General features: G+C 38.1%; 1 protein-coding gene across 1 annotated transcript in view; it reads left to right on the top strand.

Annotated features, from left to right (window-relative positions):
• itga8 (integrin, alpha 8) overlaps positions 1 to 16,040 on the top strand; it is a 176,941-nt gene extending 160,901 nt beyond the window's left edge. The window contains exons 28-30 of the mRNA XM_017684423.2: positions 111 to 212; positions 3,098 to 3,220; positions 14,558 to 16,040. Of these exons, the coding sequence (XP_017539912.1) occupies positions 111 to 212; positions 3,098 to 3,220; positions 14,558 to 14,647 (315 nt within the window). The 3' untranslated portion in view covers positions 14,648 to 16,040. The remainder of the gene's footprint in view (positions 1 to 110; positions 213 to 3,097; positions 3,221 to 14,557) is intronic.
• Positions 16,041 to 22,395: the final 6,355 nt, after the last annotated feature.

Genomic DNA, 22,395 nt, shown 5'->3' with positions numbered 1-22,395 from the left:
AAATGCTTATTTGTTAACTAAACAAGCTGGAATCTGAAATAAGCAATACTGACATGTTGGTGTTTCTGTGTGTATTATATTTCAGTTAATCTAACATTTGTATCTTGCAGAGGCGGAATGACCACTACCTTCTGAACTCAACCGTGTCCTTCCAAGTAACGGGCATGCCGTATCGCATCAAGCCGCACACACTTCCCCAGCAGAGTAATTCGGTGAGCAGTAATCAGTGTGTGGGTGTGGAATATTTAGAGGACGGGCGGGAAATCGGCAAATGGAGGGAAAACTGTGAGAGAGGGAAATGTAGGAATGGGGGGTGGTGTTGAATAAACACTTCTAAGGGTCAGGCCTGCTTGGCTTTGGATAGGAAGGTGAAGAGGATTATGGGGTCATAAATTCCCACCTCTTTTCTTTTCATCTAGACTCCAAGACCGTAAGGTTTAAAACAATGAAACACTGCTTAGCTCTATTTTACAAGCATATGTATTCAATCAGAATGAGAATTACCTTTAAGGTATCATACACATGGAGTTTTCCACTGGACATGTACAGTATGTTTCTGATCATTACAAGATCTCAGAGTGGGACTGGTATGGTAACACTTTCTTGAGATGTTCCAATGTAGATCCTTATCTTGTTATTAACTTATATTGATGTACTTCTATTATTATAAAATGTATAACTTCTCTACAGGATCCTCTACAGGGAACAAACTTAAATTTGATGATTTTAGTGCACAGTTTCTGTTTTTTTTGGGGGTGGGTTTGCTGAGTTTAAAATGTTAGAAAAAAACTAACATAAAATATTGTAATAATGTTAACTTGACAAGGAGAAGGAAAAAACAGAGTTTACTTTTAATGTACAGTACTGTGCGAAAGCATCCCAGAGACATTTTCAAAATCTATTTATTTTAATATCAAAATTATTTATTTGTGTAGTTTGTGTTTATTTGCTGAGAAAAGTATTAATATTTGAATAGACAAAATGTATAGAATATTAATTAATAATGATTGCATATAATAGTGATTTTGTGGATGTTATTGTGTCCGTGTGTTTGTTTAACCGTTTCCAAGCCTCTCCTCGAGGAAGCCAAGTATTATATGTAGTTAAAAAGCAGCTCCTGGTTTGACCAATCAGTGCTTCAGTAAATTGTGCTCATGATGTAATTGATGATATTAACAAGTCTCTGTGGCGGCTGTGAAGGTGTCAAGCAAAAATATGGACCCAAGAAATCCTTTTTATTGTTTTTCTGTTTATTTGAATTATGAATATGACTTTATTCTAATGCATATTGTGATAAACTCACTGCTGAGGTCAATTGTTTAAATATTTGCTTAGATGCCTAAAACTTTCACACAGTACTGTAAGTTACTGGAACCAGATTTTTTTCTAAGTCATTTTGGGCCGTTTTTTGGTCCATTCATCATGAAATTTACACACAATGTAAAGGACAATGGACATTTTCAAATTATGTCTAAAACTGAAAAACAACAAAAATGGAGACACAAGGTTTTGTTTCCGACATATAAAAGAGAAAATAACCATCTATTGTCTATCACACTGCAAAAGAATGGTCTCTGGTCAAGTGAAATGATCTTAAATCTAGTCAATATATCTATGTTTTCCTATTTTGACATGGATGTGCACTTTTTATAAGAGTATCTGGTTTATTTCTCTACATTTCTATCTTTTTTAAGTCATTTTTTAAGCAAAATTATCTCACTGCGTATTTCTTAAAACAAACATTTTTGCAGGTTACAGTTCTCGTCAAAACAGAATAAGAGGGTTACTGCTTGAACCTTTGTGTGAAAAAAATAGCAATTGTGCCCTAAAACTTGCAGACAATGGCATATTTAAGGTTATTCTCGACAGAGAACGTGTACTTATTTTCACTTTTAAAGAAAAATCACACACTAAAAAGTTTACAAAGACAAAGAGCTTATAACTGCATTACTAAACTCTCTACACAGGCTGGCAGTTCGTTAAAGAAATTATGTTTAGGTTTTTTTAACCTGTCTATATATCATCTAATGGCTAAATCACACTGGCATGTCAGATGACGATGGTCAGCTTCTAGTTCCTAGAATTAGAATCTCAAATGCACTGACCGGCCACTTCATTAAACCACCTCCTTGTTTCTACATCTATTGTCCATTTTATCAGCTCCACTTACTATATAGGTGCATATATATAGGTGTTTCTCTGATACTTTGTTACCCTGTTTTTCAATGGTCAAGACCACCATAAAGCAGGTACTATTTGGGTGGTGGGTCATTCTCAGTGCTGCAGTGACACAGACTTGGTGATGGTGTGTTAGTATGTGTTATATAGTAGTATAATGTAGTAGGTGGTCAGTGTATGTCCCAAATTTGGCCACATTTAAGACCATGGCGTTGACACGTAAGCATGTTTCCTATACACTCACTGCCCACTTTATTAGGTAGTAAAAAAGGTTGGACCCCCTTTTGCCTTCAGAACTGCCTTAATTCTTCGTGGCAGACTTTCAACAAGGTGTTGGAAACGTTCCTCAGAGATTCTGGTTGGTTATTTGAGTTCCTGTAGCCTCTCTATCATCTGGAACCAGTCTGCCCATTCTCCTCTGACCTCTCACATCAACAAGGCATTTTCATCCACACAACTGACCGCTCACTGGATATTTTCTTTGTTGGACCGTTCTGTGTAAACCCTAGAGATGGTTGAGCGTGAAAATCCCAGTAGATCAGCAGTTTCTGAAATACTCAGACCAGCCCGTCTGGCACCAACAACCACGCCACGTTCAAAGTCACTTAAATCACCTTTCATCCCCATTCTGACGCTCGGTCTGCACTTCAGCAAGTTGTCTTGACCACCTCTACATGCCTAAATGCATTGAGTTGTGGCCATATGATTGGCTGATTAGCTATTTGTGTTAACAAGCAATTGAACAGGTACCTAATAAAGTGGCTGGTGAGTGTATGTATATGTACAGTATATGTTTTTTTTTTATTTCCCTCTTTTTATGGTTTTGTTAGATGTTTTTATCTCATAAAGCACTTGTTGGATTACCTGTATATATGAAATGTCCTGAATAAATGATCTTGCCTTCTCTTGCCCTGCTTAGATCGGTACCTTTGTGGTGTGGGCGATTCCTGATGTGTCCTTTGCCATTCCCCTGTGGGTGATTATTCTGGCTATTCTACTGGGACTGCTGGTGCTGGCTATACTAACCCTTGCTATGTGGAAGGTAAGGTGACCTCACACACCAAAATACAGGCTCATGCATGGGTTAAATTGTCATTTTTGAGGTGGGCAGCCTTTTTTGTAGAGCTTCTTAGCATTAATATCAGGGGAATGAGATTAAATGTAACTGTAATGTGTTGTAAAACAGTAAACACCGTAATTCCTCAAGCTGGCTCTTACGTTTTCTAAAATAATTCACGTGAATTAGGCATTCTATGTGAAGATATGTTTGACTTAGCTATAGTCTCGCAAGTCAGACCTCCACCTATCATCAGAGAGTCTGGTGCATTCCATCCCTTGCTGTGGTAAAGAGCATCCTACTTTAACAGGAAGGGGCCGTTTAACTGACTTGCAAAAAATAAATCACTGTTTTCGAGCTTTTTTTCTCCCAGAGACAGATAAAACTTTCTGTATGGAAGTGCATAAAGATAATAAAAATGAAAGTAATTCAATCCCAGTAGGCAGCTTAACATACAGAATGAGGCTGAGGCTGCTTCCGTGGTGACAGTTACAGTTGTATGCAAATGTGTGAACACCACTGGCCCACATGATTTGTTGATTTTCTGAGCAAAAATAAGTCGGCACGTCCTCTGCAGAGGACACAAATAAATATGTTTCTGCTGATTTTGGTGCACAATGTCTATTTAATTGGTATGTTTAAGATATTGGAAAAAATAAATTAAAAAAATGAAATGTAAAAGGTGCCATAACTTTTGCACAGGCCCGTTTTTTTGCTAATATGTTAAATTCAGCAGTAGCTCTGTGAAGGATGTATTAACTCATTTTCACTTAAATAAGTCAACAAAACAGGTTGTTTGACCAGGGACGCCTAAACATTTGCATGCAAAAGTATATCTGGCTCTGAAATCTAGACTAGTTACGTTATCTTGGATGTAACCTTACAGCAGTTACACTCTTGGCTACTTAGAAGTTGAGACATTTACCTATTTCATGTGGTGAGGATGGAACAATTGCTGGCAGAAGAGGAAGAGCACAATGTGCTCATGAAATCATATAAACATGCAGTGCCAAAAATATTCTTGGTTGAATAACCAAGAATGTTTAAATGGATTTAACAAAGAGTGAATTAGAAATGATTTACATTTTTTCATCAGATCATAGTTCCAGAGCTCAGCTGTAATTTCCATTTACGTACAGCAAATTCAGCCCCTGTACTTATACACACTCTCTGTGTACATATACACCATATACACCAATCAGGCATAACATTCTGACCACCTCCTTTTTTCTACGCTCATTGTCCATTTTATCAGCTCCACTTACTGTATAGCTGCACTTTGTAGTTCTACAGTTACAGACTGTAGTCCATCTGTTTCTCTGATACTTTGTTAGCCCCCTTTTTTAAATACCTCAGTGTCACTGCTGGACTGAGACTAGTCCACCAACCAAAAATACCCAGCCAACAGCGTCCTGTGACCACCGATGAAGGACTAGAGGATGATCAATACAAACTGTGCAGCAGCAGATGAGCTGTCGTCTCTGACTTTAACTGACAAGGTAGGAGTGTCTAATAGAGTGGACAGTGAGTGGACACAGTGTTTAAAAACTCCAGCAGCACTGCTGTGTCTGATGCACTCAGACCAGCACAACACACACTAACACACCACCACTATGTCAGTGTTACTGCAGTGCTGAGAATGATCCACCACCCAAATAGTACCTGCTCTGTGAGGGTCCATGGGGGTCCTGACCACTGAAGAACAGGGTAAAACAACGTATCAGAGAAACAGATGGACTACAGTCTGTAACTGTAGAACTACAAAGTGCAGCTATACAGTAAGTAGAGCTGATAAAATGGACAATGAGCTTAGAAACAAGGAGGTGGTCATAATGTTATGCCTGATCGGTGTAAAACATGGATATAATCCATGTTGTCCACCCTCACATACACACACACACACACACACACACATGCACATGCAAACACATGCACGCACACACACACACACATATGCAAACACATACACCTACACATACACACACACACACACACACACACACACACACTAAGAACAGGCCATGTAGGAGGAGAACAGAGTGAAGGACACAGCACCTCCACACTTTTGCTCCCCGCGGGTTCAGCCCACCACCACACGTGTAATATAAATGAGTGGGGGGTGAACAGAGAGAAGACACTGAAAATGGGTTATTTTATATGTTCTTCATGGAAAATGAGCAAAGGCCAAGCAATCTGAGGTTGAAATAATAATAAAGCACATCATTTTTTCTTTTGGTAAACGTTAAAATTGGTCCCACAGAACTGAACACCACACAATGGATAAAGAACCCGCTGTCCAGACAGTGTCCATGAAATGTGAAGTGTGAAATGTGCTTTCTCTTCAGCGAAAAAGCAAAACAAAGGCGCTCCAAAGGGGTTGAGAGAAAGAGATGCCTTTGAGAGATAGACAAAGTGAGGGAGAGACAGATGGGAATGGGATAAATATGAAGTAAAGGAAGAAAGAGCGAGAAGAAGTAGAGTACAATGAGGTGAGGGGGTGAAGCGTGACTCAGACGTAAAACTGGTAAATGAGATCAGGAGGGGGTAGAGAGAGAGCGAGAGAGAGAGAGAGAGAGTCCTATTGCATGTTGAAAATAAATGAGTCATGTTGATTTTATCAGTGTTTTGTCTACAGTATAGTTCTCAGGCTCTTGATTGGGTCCTTATGGAGGGGGGTCTGCCTTAATTGGTACACAGACTATGTACAGATCAGGCGTAACATTATGACCACCTCCTTGTTTCTACATCTATTGTCCTTTTTATCAGCTCCACTTACTGCATAGCTGCACTTTGTAGTTCTACAGTTACAGACTGTAGTCCATCTGTTTCTCTGATACTTTGTTAGCCCTGTTCTTCAGTGGTCAGGACCCCCATGGACCCTAACAGAGCAGGTACTATTTGGGTGGTGGATCATTCTCAGCACTGCAGTAACACTGATGTGGTGGTGGTGTGTTAGTGTGTGTTGTGCTGGTCTGAGTGGATCAGACACAGCAGTCCTGCTGGAGTTTTTAAACACCTCAGTGTTGCTGCCGGACTGAGAACAGTCCAAAAATATCCAATACAAGTGCAACACATTCTAACACACCATCACCACGTCAATGTTCCTGCAGCACTGAGAATGATCCACTTCCCAAATAGTACCTGCTCTGTGGTGGTCCTGTGGGGGTCCTGACCACTGAAGAATAGGGTAACAAAGTATGCAGAGAAACAGATGGACTACAGTCTGTAATTGTAGAACTACAAAATGCTCCTAAATGGTCAGTGGAGCTGATAAAATGGACAATGAGTGTAGAAACAAGGGGATAGTTACCCAAACACTGACTGTCACTCTTAATGATGTCACTTACTTTGTATTTGTGTGTAGTTTTGAAAATGTTATTATTTTATAAATTAGTCTTACTGCACACAGGCTAGAAGACAATTGATGTCCAAGCAAGCAAATGTTAAAATATTCTGTAAGAATCTTTTTTTATTATGTGTCTCCCCCTTTTGGTAGACAGTAGTACTGCAGTCAGATGATACTGAGCCCATCTGAAGTAGAGTACACCACTGTCAGAACTTCATGATTTATTACAAAGGTCTTCCAAATCCTGATGCTTAGTTCAGTTTCTGGTCCTGGATTTTGTCATCACTGGTGTGTCGATGTAACATGTGGCCACCTAAAGTGACAGCAAACTCCAGGATTGGAAACAGCATTTGAAGACCTTATGCCAGCTGAACTTAAATTCAGTCGTAACCAGGTTTGAACATAAACATCCCCTACATACAGGTTTGCAAGCAGCTACAACTTAAACAGATGCACTGAATAGCATAGTTTCAAAAGCCAGTCCTGAGCTCAGACACTGCTAGAAACCAAAAATCACTGTTGATACCCAGAGAGAAAGGAACAGAGTTGAACACAGAGCACTGCATTACAATACAGTGCAATACACTACAATACAATACACTACACTACAATACACTGCAATACAATACACTGAAATACAATACATTACAATACAGTACAATACAATACACTACAATGCATTACATTACAATACACTATACTGCAACACAATACAATACAATACACTACAATACACTACACTATGCTACAGTGCAATACACTACAATACAATACACTACACTACAATACACTGCAATACAATACACTGAAATACAATACATTACAATAGTGTACAATACAATACACTACAATACACTACACTACATTACATTACAATACACTATACTGCAACACAATACAATACACTACACTACACTATGCTACAGTACAATACACTGCAATACAATACATTACAATACACTACACTACACTGCAATACACTACAATACAATACACTGCAATATAATACATTACACTACATTACACCGCAATGCAATACATTACAATACAATACACTACAATACTTGGTGTGAAAGTAGAGGAGGCAATGGATAGGGCAAGATGGAGGCAGATGATCCGCTGTGGCGACCCCTAAAGGGAGCAGCCGAAAGAAGAAGAAGACAATACACTACAATACACTGCAATACAATACATTACAATACACTACACTGCAATGCACTACAATACACTACACTACAATACACTGAAATACAATACATTACAATAGTGTACAATACAATACACTACAAAACACTACACTATACTGCAGTACAATACAATACAATGTAATACACTACGCTACAATACAATACACGGCAATACAATACATTACAATACACTACACTACACTGCAATACACTACAATACAATACACTACACTACAATACGATACACTGAAATACAATACATTACAATAGTGTACAATACAATAAACTACAATACACTACACTACAATACACTACACTATACTGCAGTACAATACAAAACAATATAATACACTACACTACAATACACTACACTATACTGCAGTACAATACAAAACAATATAATACACTACGCTACAATACAATACACTGCAATACAATACATTACACTACACTACAATACACTACACTACAATACACTGCAATACAATACACTACAATACATTACAATACACTACAATACAATACACTGCAATACAATACATTACAACACACTACAATACACTACAATAAATTACAATACAGTACAATACAATACAATACACTGCAATACATTACAATACACTACACTGCAATACACTACAATACAATACACTGCAATACAATACACTGAAATACAATACATTACAATAGTGTACAATACAATACACTACAATACACTACACTATACTGCAGTACAATACAATACAATATAATACACTACGCTACAATACAATACACTGCAATACAATACACTACACTACACTACACTGCAAAACACTACAATATAATACACTACAATACAATACACTACAATACAATACACTGAAATACAATACATTACAATAGTGTACAATACAATAAACTACACTATACTGCAGTACAATACAATACAATATAATACACTATACTACAATACACAACACTATACTGCAGTACAATACAAAACAATATAATACACTACGCTACAATACAATACACTGCAATACAATACATTACACTACACTACAATACACTACACTACAATACACTGCAATACAATACACTACAATACATTACAATACACTACAATACAATACACTGCAATACAATACATTACAACACACTACAATACACTACAATACATTACAATACAGTACAATACAATACAATACACTGCAATACAATACATTACAATACACTACACTGCAATACACTACAATACACTACACTACAATACACTGCAATACAATACACTGAAATACAATACATTACAATAGTGTACAATACAATACACTACAATACACTACACTATACTGCAGTACAATACAATACAATATAATACACTATGCTACAATACAATACACTGCAATACACTACACTACACTACACTGCAATACACTACAATATAATACACTACAATACAATACACTACAATACAATACACTGAAATACAATACATTACAATAGTGTACAATACAATAAACTACACTATACTGCAGTACAATACAATACAATATAATACACTATACTACAATACACAACACTATACTGCAGTACAATACAAAACAATATAATACACTACGCTACAATACAATACACTGCAATACAATACATTACACTACACTACAAAACAATACACTACAATACATTACATTACAATACACTATACTGCAACACAATACAATACAATACACTACAATACACTACACTATGCTACAGTGCAATACACTACAATACAATACACTACACTACAATACACTGCAATACAATACACTGAAATACAATACATTACAATAGTGTACAATACAATACACTACAATACACTACACTACATTACATTACAATACACTATACTGCAACACAATACAATACAATACACTACACTATGCTACAGTACAATACACTGCAATACAATACATTACAATACACTACACTACACTGCAATACACTACAATACAATACACTGCAATATAATACATTACACTACATTACACCGCAATGCAATACATTACAATACAATACACTACAATACTTGGTGTGAAAGTAGAGGAGGCAATGGATAGGGCAAGATGGAGGCAGATGATCCGCTGTGGCGACCCCTAAAGGGAGCAGCCGAAAGAAGAAGAAGACAATACACTACAATACACTGCAATACAATACATTACAATACACTACACTGCAATGCACTACAATACACTACACTACAATACACTGCAATACAATACACTGAAATACAATACATTACAATAGTGTACAATACAATACACTACAAAACACTACACTATACTGCAGTACAATACAATGTAATACACTACGCTACAATACAATACACGGCAATACAATACATTACAATACACTACACTACACTACACTGCAATACACTACAATACAATACACTACACTACAATACGATACACTGAAATACAATACATTACAATAGTGTACAATACAATAAACTACAATACACTACACTACAATACACTACACTATACTGCAGTACAATACAAAACAATATAATACACTACACTACAATACACTACACTATACTGCAGTACAATACAAAACAATATAATACACTACGCTACAATGCAATACACTGCAATACAATACATTACACTACACTACAATACACTACACTACAATACACTGCAATACAATACACTACAATACATTACAATACACTACAATACAATACACTGCAATACAATACATTACAACACACTACAATACACTACAATACATTACAATACAATACAATACAATACAATACACTGCAATACAATACATTACAATACACTACACTGCAATACACTACAATACAATACACTGCAATACAATACACTGAAATACAATACATTACAATAGTGTACAATACAATACACTACAATACGCTACGCTATACTGCAGTACAATACAATACAATATAATACACTACGCTACAATACAATACACTGCAATACAATACACTACACTACACTACACTGCAAAACACTACAATATAATACACTACAATACAATACACTGAAATACAATACATTACAATAGTGTACAATACAATAAACTACACTATACTGCAGTACAATACAATACAATATAATACACTATACTACAATACACAACACTATACTGCAGTACAATACAAAACAATATAATACACTACGCTACAATACAATACACTGCAATACAATACATTACACTACACTACAATACACTACACTACAATACACTGCAATACAATACACTACAATACATTACAATACACTACAATACAATACACTGCAATACAATACATTACAACACACTACAATACACTACAATACATTACAATACAGTACAATACAATACACTGCAATACAATACATTACAATACACTACACTGCAATACACTACAATACAATACACTACACTACAATACACTGCAATACAATACACTGAAATACAATACATTACAATAGTGTACAATACAATACACTACAATACACTACACTATACTGCAGTACAATACAATACAATATAATACACTATGCTACAATACAATACACTGCAATACACTACACTACACTACACTGCAATACACTACAATATAATACACTACAATACAATACACTACAATACAATACACTGAAATACAATACATTACCATAGTGTACAATACAATAAACTACACTATACTGCAGTACAATACAATACAATATAATACACTATACTACAATACACAACACTATACTGCAGTACAATACAAAACAATATAATACACTACGCTACAATACAATACACTGCAATACAATACATTACACTACACTACAATACACTACACTACAATACACTGCAATACAATACACTACAATACATTACAATACACTACAATACAATACACTGCAATACAATACATTACAACACACTACAATACATTACAATACAGTACAATACAATACACTGCAATACAATACATTACACTACAATACAATACACAGCAATACACTACAATACACTACACTACACTACAAATCACTACAATACAATACACTACACTACAATACAATACACTACATAAGTGCAGTACATCACAGTCAGTACTCAATTCGATGCTCATTTAAGTGCTGTATAAAGAGATGTGTCTTCAGTCTGCGTTTGAAGACAGCGAGAGACTCTGCTGTTCAGCCAGTGGGAGTTCATTCCACCACCTGGGTGTCAGTACAGAGAACAGTCTCTCAATGCTTGTCTTCCACGCACCATGAAGAACATGGCTAGTTTAAAACTAACTACTCCCAGTGTATATTTGCACTTTAACTAGCATTTACATTCAGCTAATGCAACTGGCTCCAGTATTCTGATTAATAAATGGCTTTATACAAGTAAAAAAAGGCTTTATACCCATCAAACTCCGTAACGCTGGCTCTGTAGCCACACCCCAATCCATAACAAAGTCCACCAACCACGGAAGCTGAGAATATAAAAAACTTGCCCTGGTCATTTCCACCACACAGAGCACCTCAAATCATGTGTGGCCACAAGTTACTAAGACATTGGAATGAGATGATTAAGTTGCTGCCATGACTTAATAAGGTATGATAATGAGATAATTGCATCCATAACTTTGTAAAGCAGGATAAATAAATAACTAGGTCATGGTCATGACTAAGTAAGGTGTGGAAACAAGATGATTCACCCTTTCAGACCCAAATTATGTTCCAGTAATGGAAAAACATATAAGAATGCTGTTTTCTGTCTGCAGTGCACTCAGAAATAAGACTCAGTAAAAAAAATTCCATTGAAGTAGACGGTCCATCTTCACAAAATACGGATAAGAAAATCATTTCTGGTCATGTTCCTGCCCTGATCTTTCCTTGTCATGTACTGCCTCAACAACTTCTTACCCTCTCGGTGGTTCCTCCTCATCCCTGACATCTCCTGGAATCAATAACAAAAAGTAGCTATATATCTATCTATTTTTTATGGATTTTTTTGTTAAAACAAACATTACTATACAGCAGAGGTTACAAAAAGGCGGAACACTGTCCTATGCAGACCTGGGTTTCTAACAAATTTTCTATGGAGAATTATTTAATTTCGACCGACGTAACTTTTCTAGCCTTTATGGTCCGGCTTTAGCGGCCTGGAAAACTCACGGTCTCGAGTGAGTGGCGCACACACAGGGGGAGGGACGAGGAGAAAAACAGCAGTCAGAGAAGAAAGTGGGACAGATTATTTTACATTTTACATGATCTAAAAAGAGAAAACTGACAACAAATGTTGAAATATCATCATATTTATTATATTTGACATTCAGTTGTTGACTGTATAAGATGTTGATATATCTACTAGGCTACTTCAGTAAACAGTATATGGCACTGAGTCATGATGCAAGTTAGACATTGTGATGTTCTGGAAACTTCGCTTGAAAATTTTCTTTGACTGGACCTGAATTTTAATTAAAGACCCCTGCTATACAGCAATAAACTGTCACAGATTCTTTCTGTGAAAGATACTTTCACCTACTTTTGGGGGTCTCACACTGTCTACACCTTCTACATATCATCACTAGCCAAGCTTTTGGTTTCTAAGATGTTTCCACTATCATTTAACTGAAGCAGCTCAAGTGCTGTGTACTCTATAGAATATATACTTTCTATATCAAGACCCACTGCCCACTGTAATGGACAATAAGACTTGAAAAAAAATGCTGTGTTTAACATTTGTTATTTTATAATTGATATCATACTTTTTATTCCACAGTTTATCCCTAAACAGTCAAATAAACTCATAACGTGATGAAAAAGTGTTGTAAATCAGATAAAATGAGCCCTTACTGCCATACTTTCCTTCAGTGTGCTGATGTTTTTTTATTTTTCTTCACTGCAGTAGGTGGGGCTGAGCTGCTGTTTGATTGGCTGGTCTATTCAGATGGACAGCAGGTCTCAGTTGCTGTTATGTCCAACAAAACATAAAAAAAAAGAAGGAAACGCATGAAGTCCATTGCGATAGACTCGGGGTCTAAAAAGGTTAAGTCGTGATAATTAAGTCATTGGCCATGACTTAGTAAAGCATGGGAATAAGATAAGTCATGGCCACGACATAGTAAGGCGAGGGAATGAGAAAATTAAAATGGCCACAACTTGCGTTCACGACACTAAGATGTGGAAATGAGAGGCGTGGGAACGAAATAAGCCATGGCCATGTCAATCCTGTGCCTAAATAATTCAGTTTCACAGCCTAATTATCTCAGTCCTGCACCTAAAATTGTGGCCACGTGTTAGGGTCCAGTTCCTGTGATTTAGTAAGTTGTAGCCATGAATTACTTTAATTTAAAAAGTCTGTTGAGTATGAAGTATCAAAGCTAAATCCAGCTTTACAGCCTTTAGTAAACTTTACACTTTTAATGTGAATCACTCAATAATCACTAGTAGTTAAGCTTGTCAATCAAAAAGGAAAAAATCTAATTGACTGCATTCTCTACATTTACGGCATTTGGCTGACGCTCTTATCCAGAGCGACTTATAATGTGATGATTTTACACAGGTAGGCAAAGACAGTGTTAGGAGTCTTGCCCAAGGGCTCTTATTGGTATAGCGTAGGGTGCTTACCCAGGTGGGGATTGAACCCCAGTCTACAGCGTAGAAAGCAGACGTGTTACCCACTACACTAACCAACCATCGTACTGAGCTCACTGTGGCAGGAGCACATCTGTGGAAGTGTTTAAGAGCGACACACTGATATGTAATCCCTCTCTCATCTTCATATTGTTTATCATTCATTCCTTCTCTCCCTCAGTGTGGGTTCTTCGATCGAGCACGGCCTCCCAAAGACGACGATGTTTCAGACCGGGAGCAGCTCACAGCTGAGAAATCCACAGAGGCGTGAGAGCAAGAGAGGAAAACGAACACTAATGACAAACCAATGAAGGCAGTGCTGGGGAGCTTTGTTGGAGGGTTTCGATAAAGAGACCAGAATGGGCCAGCTGACCCTCTGAGCAAACTACAACTCCCACAATGCACTGGAATCTGTGAGCTGGACCACAGTGCCATTCACATAAAACTTTACCTAAGGCATGCTGAGGTGCCTTCGTCAAGTCTCTCCTCTTCAGCAGGACTGCATTATCAGGAGGATCTAAGAGAGAAGGATCCAGACCCTTTCGCATCACATTCGCCAGACAATCGTCATATGTACCAAAGCTGGAAAACGTAAAACCAGTGCTGCTGGGAAGAGGATAAGTGGAATTGTTTCAAAATTTCTGCATAAATCAATCCGTGAGATGTGAAGTCATTCAGAGAGGTTTGATGTGTAAAAGCTCATTGTAGAGAATCTGAGCTCCAGTGCTGGTGATGGGAACCAGGGGTCACGACAGCACAAATATAGCCATTTTATTCATCCAAAAAGGCAGTGAACCTACATCATCATTCATTGTTTGTCATTTTGTATTAATGTCAATTGTAAAATAGTATTACTTTTGGAAAAATCTGTTTTTTCCTTGGGCACTGTTCTGCCTTCCATGTACTTGGAATGCCAAAACACTATCGTAAACCAGACATCAGGCAGCGTATTCACAATCATTCCATGTAAAAACTCTGGGAGCTTGATTTTAGAGGCCTTAAATGCTTCAAACTCACAAGACTTCATATCAAATCATGCTGAATGACTTTGTTTACATCTTTAATTATGTGGAAATGATGAATTCCCCTTCAAAACTGCTGTTAATTTCTATGAGCTTAACCAACCCTGACTTAGATGGGCTGTTCAAAAGCTCACCTTCAAAACACTTTGGAATTAAAATGCCCAAAACCTCTTCCAGTGCCTTCTCCTGCAAATAGAGCGCCTGTGTACTCCCACATACTTCCATACCGCCATTCTAAATGCAAGAATCAACAGAAATTAAAACAGTAGGTAGGCCCACATACAGATGTGCACAGATTTCCCCAGCAAAGACATGATTGGTGTTGTTACCAAAGTTTTGCTCTGGAGCTACAAGCAGAGGCGGTCTTTATGCTAATCAAAGGCAGGTAGCTGCCTGGGACCCCAGTATGCCCAGGGACCCATGAAAAACGCATTAGACGCACTGTATTGTTAGTTGCAAAATGCATTGTTTTTGTGATGTCACAAAAAAACGAAACACTTGCATTTAGACATACCTGCCTGTTCGGCCTACTCACTTTAGCCCTGCCCATTTACACTGAAGTTATAAGGAGTGTTTCAGTCTGGACTGCTTTTTAGATTAAGCACAATAAATAGTAGCCAATCAGAACAGAACTCTAAAGAAATGTCCACTTTTTTTTAATCGTTCCATAGGAGTCAGTGGTGTTACTGATCGTCATTGCCGTTACGCAAAAGAAAGGTAACACCAGAGACGGTAACACCAGTGACATATTAATGAAAAATGCATTTTACAAAATGGTGCTACAGAGCATCAAACCACACGTTGTCAATCGTGGAATATCTACTAAAATATGTCATTTAATCCTTTAAACTTGTGCTCTATTTTTTCACAATTACCTAAGAATAAGGCAGGTTACACCAGTGACACCAGCTAAAATCTTCATATCTTCAAAAATTCTGATAACTGAAAAAACACAGTGGACTGACCGTGTGCTTTTCTTCATAGATCCTCATAAAGTAGGAATCAGCAAACTGCATGCTTAAATCATTAAACGCTTGTCTTTGACCCAGATTTTAGCCCCGGTTCTCAGTCTGGCCAAGTCGGTACTGGTTGGCTGTAGTCTGCAGATTTTGGGGTCAGAGTCGAGTCGTGTTTGGGTTTCACATAAATATGTTTACCTGCTGCTTCTTTACTGCGTCAGAGCAAACAGCAGAGAAAACAGCAGCAGCCGCTCCACATTTATTTATTTGAGTCTCCTAATAATGGGAGAACGCGAGAGTTTGTGAGAGTTCAGTGAGCTCCATTCGGTTCAACAGCAGCTAAAAGGTTGAGCAGTGTGTGATCCCTAATCATTTAGTGTCTGATCCCAATATTTCAGTCGTCCAAAGAAATCTTCAAAAACTAGTCAGATGGTGTAAGATGCTCAGTATTTTAAGATTAAGTGACCCTTCTTAGTCCCACAACACGGGGAAATTCCACCTCCGCATTTAACCCATCTGTGAAGTGAAACACCACATACACTCTAGTGAGCACACACACACTAGGGGGCAGTGAACACACTTGCCTGGAGCGGTGGGCAGCCCAATCCGCAGCGCCCTGGGAGCAGTTGGGGGTTAGGTGTCTTGCTCAAGGACACCTCAGTCATGTGCTGTCGGCTCTGGGGATCAAACCAGCGACCTTTCGGTCATGAGGCTGGTTTCCTAACCTCCAACCCACAACTTCCCCCAAAAATTTTCGAATCTGTTCAGACTTTAAAAGTCATGCAGTGAACCCAAAGCTTCAAACAGACTTTGATGCAGTCTGAGACTTTATCTATTAAAATGGACAAAAGTATGTTGTAAAGCAAAAAATTAGTAGTAGCATCTGTCAAACCAAACAGACGAACATGTCTTTGCTGATGGACTACATTTAAGGGGTTAACTGTGTATATTTGATTTGTTGGTTTGTGCTTTCAGAATAAGAACAGTGAAGCGTGAGATCTGTTGTCGGCCTTACGTGCTTCAAAAAGACCTCGACCGCAATATCTTTAACTCCAGCGTGTATTTCTCCAACTATATGCCTGCTGATCATTTCAGATTGCAGGAGTGGAATACGAATAGATATAAATATGTGCAATATTGCGACATTTTTTGAGTTGCTGAATCATTTGTACACTGGCTCTATTTTGAACTTGAGGTTCAGGTTATTCTGTATATAGCGTTTAAAGAGTATTATTTGTTGTTGCTGTGTGCCTTTTATATACGTCGCTCCACCAATGAAAGAAGGGAACACAATTTCAGCATTTGTTATCGTATAGTTTGCTAAAAGTCATCTTTTCAATGCATATGAAGTTCAATTCTTAGTTCTGGTTTTATACTTTGAGGATAAAATGTTGTAAAATAAAAAGTGATTATAAAATATAACATTGATTTCTATGTCACCAAAGCAACCCCTGAGTTATATTGAGTTATACAAGATGCAAAGCCAACCTACAGTGAAATATGTTCAGTGATATTTTGGCAAATATAGAGTGTACAGGACATACCTGAACTCTCTTTGAGATCTTATTGAGGACTGTTGTTGAGAACTGAATGAGGTTTTGTTTACTGTGTGTTGTAATGTTCAGATTATACAAATCCAAACTAAATTTCTAGTCAGGAATTATTGTCACCCTCAAATAAATTTTGTACATAGTTGTTGGATTTTTGTACTGTTTGTTCTAAAAAGAAATTGTGGGTAATATTGATTTGCTGTCTAGTTACATTCGTCTACATTGTTTAAAAACTCCAGCAGTACTGCTGTGTCTAATCCACTCGTACCAACGCAACACACTCTAACACACACTAACCATCACAGTTCCCTGCTGAGAATGATCCACCACCCAAATAATACCTGCTGTTTGGTGGGCCTGTGGGGGTCCTGACCACTGAAGAACAGGGTAAAAGGGGGCTAACAAAGTATCAGAGAAACAGATGGACCACAGTCTGTAACTGTAGAACTACAAAGTGACCCTATATAGTCAGTGGAGATGATAAAATTAATAATAGACATCATTTACCAGCTGTTCTTAAGAAGATACATTTATATATTTACATTGTGTGTGAATTTCATGAAGAATAGACCAAAAGAAACCTAAATGATTTGTAAAAAATCCCAAACTTATTTGTAAAAAGTCTGGTTCCATTGACTTACATTAAAAGTAATTTTTTCCATTTTGGAGATCATGGTTTTATTCTGACACTAGCGATATATTTTATATATATATATATATATATATATATATATATATATATATATAGCCAAATACATTGTCATCTTGCTTCACACGCATATAAACTTGAGTGACATCCCATTCTTAATCCATAGAGTTAAATATGATGTTGACCCACCCTTTGCAGCTATAACAGCTTTTAAGGGAATTTTTGTCCTTTCTTCCAGAAGCAAATTTGTGAGGTCAGGCACTGATCTTGGACGAGAAGGCCTGGCTCACAGTCTCCGGTCTAATTCATCCCAAAGGTTTTCTATCAGGTTGAGGTCAGGACAAATTCGCTCGTCCATGTCTTTATGGACCTTGCTTTGTGCAGTCCTGCACAGTCATGTTGGAACAGGAAGGGGCCATCTCCAAACTGTTCCCACAAAGTTGGGAACCAAAATCTCTAAACCCGATAGAACACCTTTGGGATGAATTCCCATAAAATTCCTATAACCACACTCCTAACCCTTGTGGAAAGCCTTCCCAGAAGAGCTGAAGCTGTTATAGCTGCAAACTCCTGAAAAACAACCCCACTCTGTAATCCCTCCACCAAAATGTACACTCTACACTGTGCACAATGCAGGAAGACAATTACTGTTCTCCTGGCAACTGCCCATCGGATTGCCAGATGGAGAGGCGACTCCACTGCTCTAGAGTCCTGACGGTGCTTTACACCACTGCGTTCGACGCTTTGCATTGCGCTTGGTGATGTAAGGCTTGGACGCAGCTGCTTGGCAATGGAAACCAATTACATGAAGTTCTCTACACTGTTCTTGAGCTGATCTGAAGGCCACATGAAGTTTGGAGGTCTGTAGTGATTAAGTCTGCAGAAAGTTGGGGACCTCTGCGCACTCAGCATCCGCTGACCCGGTCGAGCTTCATGGCTGAGTTGCTGTCGTTCCCAATCACTTCCATTTTGTTATAATCCCACTGACAGTTGACTGTGGAATATTTAGTAGTGAGGAAATTTCACAACTGCACTTGTTACACGGTACCACACTGGAATTCACTGAGCTCCTGACAGCAACCCATTCCTTCACTAATGTCTGTAGAAGCAGTCTGCAGGCCTAGGTGCTTGGTGTTATACACCTGTGGCCATGGAAGTGATTGGAATACCTGAATTCAATGATTGTTGAATGAAAATAGATGAATTACAACTATTTTTATACATAAACCCTAATTTTCCGGGGCCCAAAAATAGTTGCAAAATTTGACTTCATCCCCTTCATGATGCACTGCCAGGCATTTATGTTATTTAAGACATCCAGATGTCTTCATTTCCTCCTTCCAGTTCTGGTTGCTTGTTCTTGTGTGGCGTTATCTTCACTTCTGCCTTTAGTAAGTGAAATGCATGCCCAATTCAAATGAGGTCAAGTGACTGTCCATTCGGCCACCGCAGAACATTCCAATGCATTGCCCTAAAAAGTTTGCATGCGATCACTGTAAAACAGTATCCAGTGAATTTTAAAAAATTGTCTGAATCTCAGCAAAGACTATGTGCTTAAAACACTTAAGAATTTCCTGCTGCGTTTGTGAACATTCACACCATCACTGAATACAAGGGGACCAGTTCCACTGGCAGACATGCAAGCCCACGCCATGACACTACCTCCACCATGCTTGACAGGTGAGGCGGTATGCTTTGGATTATAAGCAGTTCCTTCCCTTCTCCATACTCTTTTCTTCCCATCATTCTGGGATATGAGGTGATCTTTGTCTCATCTGTTTATAGGGTTTTGTTCCAGAACTGTACAGTTTTTTATGTACAACCCCAATTCCAATGAAGTTGGGACATTGTGTAAAACATAAATAAAAACAGAATATGATGATTTGCAAATCCTTTTCAACCTATATTCAATTAAATACACTACAAAGACAAGATATTTAATGTTCAAACGGATAAACTTTATTGTTTTTTGCAAATATTCACTCATATTGAATTTGATGCCTGCAACACATTCCAAAGAAGTTGGGACAGGGGCGTGTTTACCACTGTGTTAACATCACCTTTCCTTTTAACAATAGTCAATCATAATTTGGGAACTGAGACACTAATTGTTGAAGCTATGGAGGTGGAATTCTTTCCCATTCTTGCTTGATGAACTTCAGTTGCTCAACAGTCCGGGGTCTCCGTTGTTGTATTTTGTGCTTCATAATGAGCCACACATTTTCAATGGGAGACAGGTCTGGACTGCAGGCAGGCCAATCTAGTACCCGCACTCTTTTACTACGAAGCCACGCTGCTGCAACACATGCAGAATGTGGCTTGGCATTGTCTTGCTGAAATAAGCAGGACGTCCCTGAAAAAGACGTTGCTTGGATGGCAGCATATGTTGCTCCAAAACCTGCATGTACCTTTCAGCATTAATGGTGCCTTCACAGATGTGCAAGTTACCCACTAACACACCCCCACACCATCAGAGATGCTGGCTTTTGAACTTTGTGCTGGTAACAATCCGGACAGTCCTTTTCCTCTTTGGCCCAGAGGACAAGACGTCCATGATTTCCAAAAACAGTTTGAAATGTGGACTCGTCAGACCACAGGACACTTTTCCACTTTGCGTCAGTCCATCTCAGATGAGCTCGGGCCCAGAGAAGCCAGCGGCGTTTCTGGGTGGTGTTGATACATGGTTTTCGCTTTGCATGGCAGAGTTTTAACTTGCACTTGTAGATGGAGCGACGAACTGAGTTCACTGACAGTGGTTTTGTGAAGTGTTCCTGAGCCCATGTGGTAATATCAGTTACAGAATGATGTCGGTTTTTAATGCAGTGCCGCCTGAGGGATCGAAGGTCACAGGCATTCAATGTTGGTTTTCTGCCTTGCTGCTTACTTGCAGAGATTTCTCCAGATTCTCTGAATCTTTTGATGATATTATGGACTGTAGATGATGAAATCCCTAAATTCCTTGCAGTTGCACGTTGAGAAACGTTGTTCTTAAACTGTTGGACTATTTGCTCACACAGTTGTTCACAAAGTGGTGAACCTCGCCCCGTCCTTGCTTGTGAACGACTGAGCCTTTCAGGGATGCTCCCTTTATACCCAGTCATGACACTCACCTGTTTCCAATTAACCTGTTCACCTGTGGAAAGTTCCAAACAGGTATTTTTTGAGCATTCCTCAACTTTCCCAGTCTTTTGTTGCCCCTGTCCCAACTTCTTTGGAACGTGTTGCAGGCATCAAATTCAAAATTAGTGAATATTTGCAAAAAACAAAGTTTATCCGTTTGAACATTAAATATCTTGTCTTTGTGGTGTATTCATTTGAATATAGGTTGAAAAGGATTTGCAAATCATCATATTCTGTTTTTATTTATGTTTTACACAGCGTCCCAACTTCATTGGAATTGGGGTTGTATTTTTGGCAAAGGAATGTACCAAAGAGTGAAGTTGGCCATGCATAATGATTTTGCCATCTCTCTTAAAGGGATGTTTTGGTTTTTCAGCAAAACAATGGCTTATTTCACTGGCAATGACAGTTATTTGGACTTCATATTGAGCCATAACAGATTGCATATCGCTGCTGTCCAAAAAAAACATGAATCTTGATTTTTGTTGATTTTTACGTTTCTTCATCATTTCAACACACTCAGTGTTGTTTTAAAATTTCTTGATTAACGGACCAACAGTAATGCTCTAAAATCACTTGGAATGAAACCTCTTTATATTAACTTACACTGAAAGGTAAGAGTCTTTTAGCCCTCCCCTGTAAAGTTACTATTTTGGAAATACTTGTTTTTCTTTGGACAGCAACGATATGGAAATGCCACATTTAAAACCAGCTCTAGA

Source organism: Pygocentrus nattereri, chromosome 24 (assembly GCF_015220715.1).
Source record: "Pygocentrus nattereri isolate fPygNat1 chromosome 24, fPygNat1.pri, whole genome shotgun sequence".
NCBI lineage: Eukaryota > Metazoa > Chordata > Actinopteri > Characiformes > Serrasalmidae > Pygocentrus > Pygocentrus nattereri.
The sequence above is the reverse complement of the archived record's forward strand: the minus strand, read 5'-3'. Positions and strand labels throughout refer to the sequence as shown.